The sequence below is a fragment of the Populus alba genome, chromosome 1 (genome assembly GCF_005239225.2).
Source record: "Populus alba chromosome 1, ASM523922v2, whole genome shotgun sequence".
Taxonomy (NCBI): Eukaryota; Viridiplantae; Streptophyta; class Magnoliopsida; order Malpighiales; family Salicaceae; genus Populus; species Populus alba.
The window spans coordinates 17,056,577-17,071,938 of NC_133284.1; the positions used below are offsets into that span (position 1 = coordinate 17,056,577).

Sequence of the window (15,362 nt, forward strand, 5' to 3'; positions counted from 1 at the left end):
ACAATGAAAGTGCCCAAACAATACTGGGGGGCATAAAAGAAAATTCTCAATCATCAAAGGTGTCCATACAAATCTAGGGGGCATGAAGAAAAATCCAAAGGATCCAAAAATTTTGAGCAAAAAAACAAAGCAAATGCAATGATGCTCAAAATCAAATGAAGAAAACAAAAATAAAGAGAAAGAGCCCAAGCCCAATACTGGGGGGCACCGTGGACCATTTTACAAATCAATTACAAGGTCCAGGAATGTATGAACAAAAGAGTTTGGGATATAAGCACTTGTGATCCTTAGTCTTAAAGTCCCTTAAACACCTTTTGATCCTACATATATCATTTTCTTCATAGCCAAAAGCCCAAGCCTACATTACGTGCCTAATCAAGCCCTTTCTGATCAAAGGCAAGCAATCTGGATAGGTAGGTAGTGCTTTCTCGTGCAGGTCAAATCATTATTCATGCAAATAAAATAAATGCTTTGAATCAATTCGGTTCTCAATAACCCTCAAATTGAAATTTCAACCTTTTGTGACCAACCAGATGTCACTTCATCTTTAAACCAAAAGCAAAAAGCTTTCATCACGTCAAGAAACCTGTCCATAGGAATCACTTGAATTTTTGAGAACAAGTTTATTTTGAACCAATATCAAAATCATTTTTGTGATTGGCATAACTTTGAAGTTCCAAAAATTTTGCATGAAAACATTTCATTGTACAAAAAAACCCAAACTTACTTTCACATATCCTCACCCCAAACAAAACCCAAGTTGAACACTTGGGGGGGCATGATCAAGCTGGGGGGCAATCAAAAACACATGGTAGGGCTGGCTCCATGATTCCTGTTCTAAGGAAAATGACGGGCAAAATTGGTAACTCTACTTGTTGGGGTGAAGGACAAAGATGTATGATGACATCAAACCCTTCCCAAAGGTCAAGATCACAATATGTAACCCGAGTAAGCAAAAGTGGAAAAGCCATCAAAGTTTACTACCAACACTACAACTTTTGAGAGAAAACAAAGACACCATGAAGAAATGGGGGCCTATATTTCTCAGGTAAGTATACATGCATATCAATCATAATGCATTTTCTTGCAACATTCACAGATCAGTGTTTCAACATCATCCCTTAGGTAGTGCGTTTTCTAACCCTACCTCCGTTTGAGTGCGCCTTTGAGCCCTCACCTCCATTTTGAGTGCGCCTTTGAGCCCTCATCCCTTCGGTAGTGCGTTTTCTAACCCTACCTCCTTTTGAGTGCGCCTTTGAGCCCTCACCTCCTTTTGAGTGCGCCTTTGAGCCCTCATCCCTTCGGTAGTGCGTTTTCTAACCCTACCTCCTTTTGAGTGCGCCTTTGAGCCCTCACCTCCATTTTGAGTGCGCCTTTGAGCCCTCATCCCTTTGGTAGTGCGTTTTCTAACCCTACCTCCTTTTGAGTGCGCCTTTGAGCCCTCACCTCCATTTTGAGTGCGCCTTTGAGCCCTCATCCCTTCGGTAGTGCGTTTTCTAACCCTACCTCCTTCTGAGTGCGCCTTTGAGCCCTCACCTCCATTTTGAGTGCGCCTTTGAGCCCTCATCCCTTCGGTAGTGCGTTTTCTAACCCTACCTCCATTTTGAGTGCGCCTTTGAGCCCTCACCTCCATTTTGAGTGCGCCTTTGAGCCCTCATCACTTCGGTAGTGCGTTTTCTAACCCTATCTCCATTTTGAGTGCGCCTTTGAGCCCTCACCTCCATTTTGAGTGCGCCTTTGAGCCCTCATCGCTTCGGTAGTGCGTTTTCTAACCCTACCTCCTTTAGAGTGCGCCTTTGAGCCCTCACCTCCATTTTGAGTGCGCCTTTGAGCCCTCATCCCTTCGGTAGTGCGTTTTCTAACCCTACCTCCTTTAGAGTGCGCCTTTGAGCCCTCACCTCCATTTTGAGTGCGCCTTTGAGCCCTCATCGCTTCGGTAGTGCGTTTTCTAACCCTACCTCCATTTTGAGCGCGCCTTTGAGCCCTCACCTCCATTTTGAGTGCGCCTTTGAGCCCTCATCCCTTCGGTAGTGCGTTTTCTAACCCTACCTCATTTAGAGTGCGCCTTTGAGCCCTCACCTCCATTTTGAGTGCGCCTTTGAGCCCTCATCCCTTGGGTAGTGCGTTTTCTAACCCTACCTCCGTTTGAGTGCGCCTTTGAGCCCTCCCCTCCTTTTGAGTGCGCCTTTGAGCCCTCACCTCTATTTTGAGTGCGCCTTTGAGCCCTCATCCCTTCGGTAGTGTGTTTTCTAACCCTACCTCCTTTTGAGTGCGCCTTCGATCCCTCACCTCCATTTTGAGTGCACCTTTGAGCCCTCATCCCTTCGGTAGTGCGTTTTCTAACCCTACCTCCTTTTGAGTGCGCCTTTGAGCCCTCACCTCCATTTTGAGTGCGCCTTTGAGCCCTCATCCCTTCGGTAGTGTGTTTTCTAACCCTACCTCATTTTGAGTTCGCCTTTGAGCCCTCACCTCCATTTTGAGTGCGCCTTTGAGCCCTCATCCCTTTGGTAGTGCGTTTTCTAACCCTACCTCTTTTTGAGTGCGCCTTTGAGCCCTCACCTCCATTTTAAGTGCGCCTTTTAGCCCTCACCAACATTTTTCTGGGTAGGTCACCCATTACAATGAGACCACACTTCACATTCTTTCCTTTTTTTTCGGGTTAAAGGGGATTGGCGAAAGAAATCTCAGTTTAGCCCAACCATACACAGGACTTTGGGTCCGGTTGAAGTTTTAGGTCAATCAAATTTTGAGACGACCAGTTTTGGAAGACCAATGTTTTTTTTTTCTTTACAACACTTACTATGCACAAATCTCTGCTCCGTAAGCATTGTAAAGAGGGGGGCAACTGTTGTAACCCATTTTTGGGTCCCCATAAAAAAAATAATAAATACAAAAAAAAAAAAAAAAAGAAAGCTCAAAACAGTGCCGTTTTGAACGGCACTGTTCCCCTTTCTTCCCCGCCGAACACACAGCAGCAAAGAAGGAAAAAGAATGCATATTTAATGACGCCGGTCCCTCAAGCCCACCGACCGTCAGTCCCTCTAGCCCACCGACCGAAGACATTGGCCGACCACCTACCGCACCGCCGAAACTAAGGGAGGCACGCCTGGACAGCCGCGCCCGACCAGCCGCCGCATGACCTGTTCCTTGGCTCCACAATGAAAAAAACATGCTCACGGGCTCTATAAATAGAGGGGAGAAGGGAGAGACAGAAAAAGAGAGGAGGGAGAAGAGAGGAAACAGAAGGGGGAACAGAAGGGAGAAGAGAAGGGAGAGCGAAGAAGAAGAAGAAGCAGAGAAGAGAGTAAAACAGAGGAGAGAGAGAGAGGAAAACAGCACCGCCGGCCACCGCGAACAGCCAGTTCCGCCGCCGTCACCCCTGCCACATCAGTTGCTGCCAACATCACCACCGCTCCAGGTAGCCTTGCCCGTCGTTTTTTTTGGTTGAGCTTCATCTGCATGCAGAACGTTTACATTCTGCAGCAGATGAAGATTAATTAGCGAGTTACTGTGCTGTGCACAGTAACTCGCTAATTAATTCACGGTTACTGTGCATGTGCACAGTAACCTGCAGATTAATTCTCTGGTTACTGTGCACACAGTAACCCCGGTTACTATGTGCACAGTAGCTAACCCATTCTTTGGGCCAGGTTCGGCCCAGCCCATATATTTGGGCCTGATCCGGCCCATTTCAAAAAAAAAATATTTTTTTTCAGCATTTTATTTTTCCATGTAATTTTTATGTCATTTTGATTAATATTTGGTGGTATTTTTTTTTATGTTGTTAAAAATACAAAAATCTGATTTTTAAATACCCGGTTTTCGTAAAAAAAAAAAAACTTCCAAAAATACAAAAAATTAAAAAAAAGAGAAAAAAAATGTTTTTGTGCATAACGGCCAAGTGTCTCAAAGCTAAAAAATTCATATTGTATTTTTCATACACCAAAAAAAATATTTTAGCATGCATTTTGGCTTTAATAACCAGTTTATTAAAGTCAAGAGAATATTGGCCAATATTTCAAAAACAACAAAAATTTTACTTTGTTTGTCTCTTAGTATCCGGGGTATGACTTTACACGTAATGCATATTCCGGATATTTAATGTTTTTTTTTGGGCAATAGAACCTGGGGTATGACATTACACGTAATGCGTATTCCAGATATTTAATTTTTTTTGTTTGAACAATAGAACCCGGGGTATGACATTACATGTAATGCATATTTTAGACAATAGGAAACCATAACATGACTTAGATTTTATTAGACAAAACAATGCAGCCTACCTTAGGTAGGGCGTAGTTGGGGTGCTAATAACTTCCCTTTACGCAACCAGTCTCCGTACCCGATCTCTAAAGACCAGTTAAGGTTCCTAGTAACCAGAATACTAGGTGGCGACTCCCTGTCCATTTTTTAGCTTAGAGACAAAGAAGGACGATCTCACCATATTTTCCATGCCAAATAGACAACATACCACACCCTCATGAAGGGTTGAGGTGGACGATCGCCGCGCCGCCGCACACGTGCGACATACACTAAGATTTACACGGCTTTGAAGGGTCAAAACCTGCTTTAGTATCCTCTACCCTTAAAGCCTAATCTCAGTCTTAAGTTCTGCAAGAAGTATTGCCGGTTCCATAAAAAGAAGCGACACAATATTGAGGATTGTTATGCTCTCAAGAAAGAAGTTGAGAGACTTTTAACATAGGGATACCTCAGACGATTCCTAAAAAATAATCCGCCTCAAGAAGAGAAGGGTGGTGAAACGAGGCAACAAAGACCATCACTTTTAGAGGTCCTTCATCATTGAGAGGTTCATCATCAATCAGTGTAGGTGTCACTAGTAATAAGAGAACAAGGTTGAGAGATCAAGTTCTAGTTACAATGGGCCAATAAAGTTCTTGGCATGAACCCATCACCTTTACCCCTATTGATGGATAAGGGGTTAAACACCCACATGATGATGCCTTGGTGATTTCCATAGTAATGGAGGGTCACAGGGTCCACAGGATCCTAGTGAATGATGGTAGCTCAGTAAATATCCTATCAGAATAAGTCATGACCAAGATGGGCATAGACACCTCCATGATGACTCTAGTGCGAACACCCCTCATTAGGATAAAAGGATTAGCAGTGTATGTGAAGGGGCAATGGGTTTGACAATCATAATGGGGACTGTATCTCGTTGTGTGACTCTCCAACAGACCTTAATGGTCATTGACACCCATCTCCCATATAATGCCATAATCGGGAGGTCATTTCTCCACCAGATCAGTGTAGTGGTCAGCACTAGGTATCTAACCATGAAGTTCCTAACTGTTAAAGGGATAACTATAGTAAAGGGAAACCAAGAAGTCTTAAGAGAGTGTGCAAACACGTTTAAATGGCAAAAAGGCCCTGTTTATTGATCACCCAAAAAACTATAGTAAGAAGCTTGAGGTTAGAATATAGGAGCTGAAGAAGTAGTTGAAGTTTGTTTGGGCCTTACTAGGAAAGAAGTCATAAGAGTGGGTTGTACCCTAGACATTTAATAGAAACATGTTCTCATAAAGCTATTAGTGTCATAAAGAAGCAACTTTACTTTTTTATCGAGAGGAATGCCGGGGATCAACCCTGAGGTAACTTCACATCAGTTGAATATAAACCCCAGCTTTCCTTTAGTACAATAAAAAAAGAGAAGTATAGGGGGAGATAGGCAAAAGGCCATCTCTAAAAAGATGGATAAACTCGTATCAACAGGGTTCATATGAGAGGTGACATACCCTAAATGGCTCACTAATGTTATGATGGTAAAGAAGGCCAACAACAAATAGTGAATATATGTGGACTTCACAAACTTAAACAAAGCCTCCTTAAAGGATAGCTACCCTATTTTCAACATAAATGAATTGGTGGATTCAACAGTGGGTTATGAGTTTCTAAATTCATTGGATGCATGCTCTGGGTACCATCAAATCCCTATACATCTAGTTGATAAAGAGAACACATCCTTTTTAATCGAAAGAGGGACCTACTACTACAGGAATCTACCTTTTAGTATGAAGAATGCAGGGCAACATATCATAGGATAATGGACAAAGTGTTCAAACATCAGTTGGGCAGGATTATGAAAGGTCATATGGATGACATGTTGGTGAAAAGTATGACTTTTAAACAACATCTACAAGAACTCGGATAAGTATTCCAAGTACTAGAAAGCCATAGTATAAAGTTAAACCTCTTCAAGTGTGTGTTTGCCATCCGAGGATGAAGTCCTTGGGTTTTCTTTTTTTTAGCAATAAAGGGATTGAACCTAACCCAAAAAAAATCCAAGTGTTGTTGAGCATGACCCCTCCTAGGATAGTGAAAGAGGTGCAGTGCCTCATAGGAAGACTAGCAGCTTTAAACAGATTTATAGCTAGATTGGGGGAATAAAGCTTGCTATTTTTCAAAATTCTGAGGAGCACTCTCAACTTCTAGTGGACACCTGAATGTCAAAGACTTTTTAAAGGTTTACCTCTCCTCTCTCAATGTCTTTACTTAGCCCAGCAAGGGAGAGACTCTGTTCTTATATCTGGGGGTAGTAAACCAGGCAATAAGTGCAGTATTGGTTAAGAAAAAAGGAGTACAACACCCAGTTTATTAACAGACAAAACACTCATAAATGCAGAAACATGCTATTTAATAGTAAAAAAAGTTGCCTTAGCACTGGTGACGACCTCTAGAAAATTGAAGGCTTACTTCCAAGCACACCAAGTGATGCTACTGACAAACTAGCCTTTAAGATAGATCCTTCACAAACCAGACATGTCTGGATGACTTGTTAAATGGGTAATATAATTTGAAGAATATAGGTTGCAGTACAGACCACGACCTGCAATCAAAGGGCAGGCCCTAGCTAACTTTATAGTGAAATGTAGATTGGAAGAGGCTATTACAGAAGATCCTCCCCTTTATTCAAAAAGCTCATAAAGCCTAAGTCGCTAAAATAGACCTCCCCACAGAGTTAACAACTCTTTACTAGCCTGGAAAGGCAGGTCTACTAGTATAGGTTTTGGTTTAGGTTTGGGTTTCCAACTGCATAAAATATGGCCGAATATAAAGCTCTGATATCAAGCTTATGATTGTAGAAACTTTGAAAGCATACCCTTTACAAGTGCACAACAACTCTCAGCTCATTATGAGACAGTGTCACTGGACATATGAAGCTTGTGATCCAACCATGGTCAAATATTTTGAAAAGGTCCAAGCCATGCTAACTAAAAAAAATAGGGTGATCAACATTACCAAGGTGCCTCGAGAGGATAATGCGCAAGCAGACTTCCTTTTTAAGCTAACTAGTGTTAACCCAGTCGAACTCCACATTGATGTTTAGATCAAAGTCTTAATACTCCTAGTTATGGGAGTTGAGGACATTGATTGCCAATCAAAGAATATTTACTCACAAGGAGCTAGCCTTCAGAAAGAATAGAAGCCATTAAGATGACCAAGAGAGCCTTAGGTTACTACTTGATTGATAGGGTTTTATACCAAATATCTACATCATCACCACTCCTTAAGTGATTGTCTTCAAAGGAAAGCACTTATGTTTTAAAGGAAATGTATGAGGGGGTTTCCAGGTTGCACAGAGGATTTAGAGCTTTGGTTGTTTATACCACAAGAGCAGGCTTTTATTGGCTTTCTATACTCTAAGACTCCAAAGACCTAGTAAAGAAGTGTGATGAGTGTCAAAGGTTTACCCTAGTGTTAAGGTAGCCCTCAACTAAGATGACATCGATCACTTCTCTTTAGCCCTTCTCCTAGTGGGGAATGGACATTCTAGGACCCTTCCCCAAAGCAATAGGGAATAGACAGTTTGTTCTAATTGATATGGAGTATTTCATTAAGTAGGTGGAAGCTGAAGCAATAATAGATATCACAACTAATAAGGTGATATCTTTCTTATAGAAGAACATAATTTATCGATTTAGGATACTTAAGATACTAGTTACAAACAATGGAACCCAATTCGACAACCAGAAGATGAGAGAATATTGTGAATGACTGCAAATTGATCACAAGTTTTCTTTGTTATCACACCCCTAGATAAATGGTCAAGTTGAACTTAACTATATGGTCCTACTCAATGGTATGAAGAAGATAAAAAGAGGCTAAGTCAGAATGGGCAGAGCTTTTGAATGAATTCTTATGGGCATACAAGACAACAAAAAAGACCTCAATAAGGGAAACCCCTTCCCTCCTCACATGTAGAACTGAAGCCATGATTCCAATAGAGATTGGATGTCCTAGTGCCAAAGTACTGTACTTTTCTTCTCAAAACAATGAGCAAGGACTTAGAGTTAATTTCGACTTACTAGAAGAGTCTAGACTCATAGCTGCAATAAGGAATGAAGCTTACAGATACAAGGCTACTTAGTACCACAACGCTAGAGTAAAAGATAGAACCTTAAAATGAGGAGATTTGGTACTAAGAAAGATAAAAGCCATATGCAACAGAGAAAGTAAAGGAAAGCTAACTCCAAAATGGGATGGCCCCTTCAGAGTAACATGGGTGATGAAATCTAACACCTATCATATAAAGGATCTTTAAGGCTCTAGCCTTCCTCATGCATGGCATTCAAACCACCTTAAGTTATATTATTGTTGAATTCATCAATAAAGAATGCATATTTTTATCATTTGTGTTTTTACTTAGTCTACATTCCTTTCTCGAAACTACTTCCTACAAATCCAATCAGGGTTACACACCTTTATGGCATCCAGGGCCCATTTTTACAAGACAATAGCGAAGTCCTAAGTGAGCATCAACCTTTACTATCACCAATCAGGGTTACCCTTCCCTATGGCATTTGAGACCCACTTATATAAGGTAATAATAGGGGATCAATGCTTCACCCTTCAAGGCGGCTTTCAATGCCCTCTCCCTTCCTTTATTCTAACCTTTTTAGTTGGAAGTAAGAGCATTAAAATGACCTTATCAAGTTCATCATGTTTATCCAAATGAGCTACATACCCATATGTGCGGTCTATGACCCACATCTGTCATAGAAAGTACGGGACCAGTCTCTATAGCATTCAAGAGTGTTGAGGCAGCCTTATCAGGCTCACCCCTGTCTATCCAACTCGGGTGACACACCCTTGTGTACAATCTAGGACCCACATCTATCCTGGATAGCATGGGTACTAGCTTCTACAACATCAAGAAGCGCTAGAACCAGCCTTCTTACAACAACACCTCCTCTTGGACCTTTTCATCTCCCAAGTTAGTAGAGGATACCTCTTCAACTTCATGCATAAGAGGAATCCTGTAAGTGTTTTTATCCTCAGCTCTCTTCATCTCAATTGCTCGTACAAAAAAAGTCTATTGAGCAGCTCCACTCTTCTTATTCAATTCAGCCACTTAAGCCCTACCTGCATCATTGACAGGATTGCTCATACACATGATGCCTCCATCCTGACAGAAACACGGGGAGAAGGGACTTTAGAGGAGCTTCGGATTGTTTCCACTAAAAACATTGTAAGGGCGAAGCTCTAAAACCTCCACACCCTGATGGGGGAAGAAAAGTTAAAACAAAAGACCTCTGAGGAAGAACTGAGAACATGCCTTGAAGACTCAACAATGGATTCCCTGGGAACACCATCCCTGCTAGTAAGACCTTGATGAGGGGGAGTGCAAAAGACACCCTGATCAAGATTACGATTCAATTAAGGTTAGTCAAAAATTTCTTTGGTCTTAAGTCTCCCTATCTTTTAAAAAATAAGCAGACTTAGGGGGCTACTAATGGGTTATGGTTTTCTAAATACGTCCCTCATTTAAAGGCCATCACATAAAAGTCATAACCCAAAATGAGGTTATATTTTCTCCACGCCCAACTTTAAGTTAGGCCATGATGCAACCGCATCAAACTCCATGTTGGGTTAGAGACACGTCCACGCCTAACTAAACATTAAGCCAGGACATGTCCGCGCCTAACCAAACTTGGGTTCGGTACATAAGTTGAACCCAACTCCCCTTGGATTCAATGTATGAGCTAAACCTAACTCCTCTTGGGTTCAGCACATAAGCGAAACCCAACTCCTCTTGGGTTCAGCGTACTAGTTGATCCCAACTCTTCTTGTGTTCAACCAACCACACTCGAGTTTAGCATGTAGCTAAAAATTCACCCCACACCAAGCCTCCCCTACTCTGGGCTTGGGCTAGTAATTACGATACCCATCACATCTCATTAATTACGTACAAATAGTTTATGCTTATATTAATAAGATGTGATGGCACGAGCAGTAGAATAATATAATTACGAGATTACATCTCTATCCCTCGCATATTATAGGAAACAAGTCTAGATAGGTAATATAAAAAGAAGCTTGAGTACATATATATAAAAAAAAGGTTTGAAACCTTATACTCTTATACATAAACACATTTCTTCTTCTTCTTCCCTAACTTCTACATTTTCTTTTTCCTTCTTCTTCTCATTTTTTATCTTTATAAAAACTCATTAATACCTTCATTAATATTTTTTTTACCACATAAAAATACCTCGTACTAACTTGATCTTCGGAGGATCCCCTATCAACATTTTTAGGGGTCTCTAAGGGCATTGTGCATGTATTCACTCAAAAGGAAGATTTACAACATCTAAAGAAATTCATTAAAGAAAAAGTCAATGCAGTTTGGAAATAAAGGTCGTAGAATACAATGTACATGATCTACAAGGGTTTTGAGGAATAATTCCTTGCAAGTTATTCTTTGTGATTTTTATAGCCTCATAAAAAACAATATAAAAATATAAAAAAATTAATTCAAAATAAAATAAAATTCAAAAATTTTAAAAATCATTTTTTCAAAAAAAAAACACAATATCTAAACATCTCGTGTGAATGTATGTTTCTACAATAAGCCAAGGTTTATTATGCAATCATTGTAATCTACTTTCCTCGAAGTTATCGAGGACAAATTGGATGAGGTAAAAGCCAGATGTCGCAATAGGGTATCACCGATTGTCTAGAAATAACAAATTGAGACGAGGGTGCAAGCTAGTGCCAGTTGTATTTTGTGCAAGTAAGGAATCTTTCGACCTTATCTTCTGTCTCTTAAATTCTCAAAACTCCAAATTGCTGACATTTTAGCACAAATTAAAGCTTAATTGGACGCAGGTAGGTTCACTTTAATAAGCTACAATGACACAAAATATTAACCTAATTTCTTTTCGGTGCATGTCACTTTCCTGGTGAGTCGAACATACAATAGATTGATAGATGCTGTTGCTATCGCAGGCCATATTGTCAACAATGCTGCATGAGAGCCATAAATAAAACATTTTAAAATATTTAAGAATTATTTTCTATGTATGTCTAGGTAAGCAGAGTCTTAAATAATTTTTATTCTGTATTTGGTATTTTTTATTAAATAAAAATACCTTTTCTTTTATAAAATATAATTGATAGATATATTTTATTTATTTGTAATATTTTTTATTAGATGTGGCTGCAATCACAAGCCTTCAGAGCCACATGGCAACAGTATAGGTATGGAGCCTGAGCAGTAGTAAAAAAAAGTATTATTCTCCAATTACATTATATATTTGATAGCAACAGTACGTAATTTATCAAGTAGCCGTCATATTCAATAACAGGGGAAGTAAGTTTAACTCAAAAGATTTATATAATTCTTAATTTTAAAATTTATAAAATTAATTAAAATACATACAAACTAATTTTAATATTTATTTAATAATAAATAATAATAATAATAATAATAATAATAATAATAACTATCACAATTTAATAACTTAAATTATTATTTAAAATCTTAAAATATAATTTATATAATTATTTAATAGATTTTTTCAAGTAAAGTTTTTAAATTTAAAACTTACATAGACTAACAATATTCTATGCTTAATTTTTATAAAATAAAATAAAATATTAAAAGCTTTTATAAATTTATATAAAAAAAAACCATTTTTTGTTCAATAAATTAAATTGCTAAATGATGTATCAAAATATTATCTAGCTTACCATTTTCTACTTCATAGAACTCTTATCTTTGAAGCAACATATTGTTAAAGTCTTTGGATACATCAAAGGGCGGAGCCATGAATTTTTACTGTCTTGGGCTATTAAATAAATATATAAATATTTTTTAAAATCAATTATTAACTCATGTACATGAATTTTTGAAGTTAATAATAAAGTTTTAATTCAAATTTATTACCCAAAATATTAAAAAATAAATTTGAAAGTACATAAAATTAAAGTAAAAGTAAAAATAAACTTATTATTGAAATTACATCCTTCGATATTTGGTGAAATATAATTAATCTATAATCGAATCTGAATTGATATTGTAGCAACCACTGAACTAGGATAAAATAACAATTTCATGTCAACTGGAAAATAAAATAATTAATTTATTCCCCTCTCTCAATTCCTCCTACCTTCACTTGATTCTTCCTTAAATTAGTGTTTTGTAAGTTGGACTTTGTAAGTTTAAAAGGTTATTCTCTCCCCTTTTTTTTTCTTGGATTTTTTCAATGTTTTTCCCTTACTTTTCTCTATTTCTCTCTCGCCTTTTCTTTTCTTTCTTTTCTATTCTACTTTTGCAAATAACCATTTTTTTTTAAAAAAAAGAGATGATTTGTTTCATTTTTTAATAGTAAATAACCATTTTACCCTTAATGAGTTGTTTTGCTTTTATTTGATGGTTTTTTTTTTTCATTAGCATTACCAAGCTCTGTTTATCCTAAAATTTTAACTAGATTTTATTCAATATAGTTTAAGATGCCTCATAAAATTTCAACTCAATCTGATGGTCAGATTGAAAATTACATCTAATAATATAAAACTAGTCAAAATTGTGATTTTTCATTAAATTTCAGAATTTCTCCAAAAATTCTGAAATTTTTAACCCAAGCTAAAGCATATTAGAAGACTCAACGCAAATTTTCAGAACTTTTTGATAACTTCATTCAAGAATTATTTTTTTTTTACATAAAACTAGTAAAAAAACTATTAATAAAATCTTGACTTGAGCTATAGCCCATCCAAGGCTTTAACACCACCACCTTGGATAGATCAATTGTTGCCTATCTCCTCTGAATATGGCACCAATGGATCAAGGAAACTATAAATACATATGTGAAACAATATTTATGTCTGTGCATTAGTTCTAATTTAAGCAACAAGTTGCTAATCTTAAAATTATATATTATATGGGTTCCCTGTCACCTCCCGAGCTTCCTGTCATAGATATTTCCAAGGAAAACTTGAAGCCTGGAACAAGTTCATGGCTGTCCACATGCAAAGATGTCATGTATGCACTTGAGGAATATGGCTGTTTTGTGGCGGTGTATGACAAAGTTCCTCTCACGCTGCATAATGATCTCTTTAGTACATTAAAAGACTTGTTCGATCTTCCCCTAGAGACCAAGAGGAAAAATGTTTCTGACTTGCCTTACTATGGCTATGTTGGAAATCAACCCTTCATACCATCTCTCTATGAAGGTATGGGCATTGATAATGCAATAACCCTTGAAGAAACTGAAGATTTTGCAGATACCATGTGGCCTGGTGGAAACGATCATTTTTGGTATAGGTTACTGGTATTATACTTCTTTTAAACTCGGAAACCGCTATGCTTTCTGGGTTTTGATCACTAACTTGTGTTTTCTTTGTTTTTCTTGGTTAGTAAAACCGTGCTCTCATACTCAACGCTAGTATCAGAACTAGAGCAAATGGTAGTGAGAATGGTGTTTGAGAGCTATGGAGTATATCAGCATCATGATTCTCACAAAGACTCCACCACTTACTTATTTCGGATGATGAAATATAGAGGACCTGAGAAAAATGAAGCTAATGTTGGCGGTGACGCTCATACAGACAAGAGCTTTATAACAGTGCTTCACCAAAATCATGTTAGTGGCTTGCAGGTGAAATCAAAGGATGGTCAATGGATGGGCTTTAAGCCCTCACCTTCATCCTTCATTGTAATGGCGGGAGATGCACTCCTGGTAGGTCACTCCCATCTAGCGGCCAAATCCTACGCGTGAAACCACCACTGTCTCTATAAATTAGTTAGCACCGGTGCTTTTCAGCATCTTCATCGCATCTCTAGCTTGTTCTGTTTTCTTTTACAAAATCATTTGTCAAGATCATAGAACACTTGGACTAAGCTCACACTTCAGTATATAGCTTAGACCTTAGATTAGTAAGTGGCAGTTTCAGCAGATAAATACATCAACATCTAATGATCTTCTTCTGTTTTGCAAGGGATGGAGTAATGACAGAATCAATGCTCCTTTCCATCGGGTGGTCATGAGCGAGAGCGAACCAAGGTACTCTGTTGGGTTATTTTCATTCATCAAAGGTATAATCAAAGTTCCTGAAAAGCTAATTGACGAGAAGAATCCTCTGCGATTCAAGCCTTTCGAGAATTTTGGATTATTGCGTTACTTCTTCACGGAAGAAGGTAGGGGAAAAGAGTCTACCATAAAAGCCTACTGTGGTGTTTAAGGCTAGTACTCTAGTTTGAAAGGAACTTTCATATGTTGTGAGCACGATCGATTTTATCTTCTCTTTTTCTGTCTAAATATGAACAATTATTCTTCTTATCTGGTTCACGCATGGATATCTATTTTATATACAGACACCTCTCAAAGAGTTGATGGGTGGAGAAAGTACTATAGTACAGAATCAGGTTAATACTTGATCAAATCTTACAAGAAAAATCTATTGAGTTTTTTTTTTTTTAAAAAAAAAAAACCCTTGTGATTGGTGCACGACCTTATCCCGATGTTGATGAGAGTATTTATTTTCAGAAAGACGTTTTTTTATATTATATAATAATAGATTCAATAGATTGATTGAAAAATGGGATGGAATTGATTTTTTTTCTCACGTAGAGGCAGTCTTGGGCGAATTATAAATTCATCTGCAAGGCTCCTGACTATAAATTTAACAGTTTTATTGTAGAAAATTTTCATTCATATTTATAATAATATTTTATTTATGATTATTTTACCAACAAAATTATAAATAAAAAATATCCATTAGCAAAATATTTGTCAGTAAATTCTGGTACGTCTATAAGTTTATCATTAATAAATTTATCGATGATTTTACAAACGGACCTCACGTGCTAAAAATAAAATTATTTGCTTCAATCTATCGATAATTCTCTTAGTACTATTTAGCATATCACCAATAAGATAACCCTATGTAATTTCGTCGATGAGTTGCAAGGTATTTGTAGTAATTCTTTTCAAACTCTCTGGAATATACCAACAGACTTAGTTTGTCGGTGAGCTAACAATTATAGTGGCATTTGATGTAATTCTTTTTTCAACTCTCTAGAATATAATGACAGACTCGGTCCGTCTGTAACC

At 37.9% G+C, this 15,362-nt stretch overlaps 1 protein-coding gene across 1 annotated transcript; it reads left to right on the top strand.

Moving 5' to 3' along the window:
* The first annotated feature begins 13,172 nt into the window (after positions 1-13,172).
* LOC118062645 (probable 2-oxoglutarate-dependent dioxygenase AOP1) lies at positions 13,173-14,588 on the top strand. Its single transcript, XM_035076480.2, has 3 exons — positions 13,173-13,567; positions 13,667-13,988; positions 14,248-14,588. Exons 1-3 carry the CDS (start codon positions 13,191-13,193, stop codon positions 14,488-14,490), a joined length of 942 nt encoding a protein of 313 aa, XP_034932371.1. The 5' UTR covers positions 13,173-13,190; the 3' UTR covers positions 14,491-14,588.
* The last annotated feature ends 774 nt before the right edge of the window (positions 14,589-15,362 follow it).

Coding starts and splice junctions, on each gene's coding strand:
- LOC118062645 (XM_035076480.2), top strand. CDS start 13,191: ATGGGTTCCCTGTCACCTCCCGAGCTTCCTGTCATAGATATTTCCAAG. Junction 13,568..13,666: donor GGTGGAAACGATCATTTTTG/GTATAGGTTACT, acceptor TTTCTTGGTTAG/TAAAACCGTGCTCTCATACT. Junction 13,989..14,247: donor TGGCGGGAGATGCACTCCTG/GTAGGTCACTCC, acceptor CTGTTTTGCAAG/GGATGGAGTAATGACAGAAT.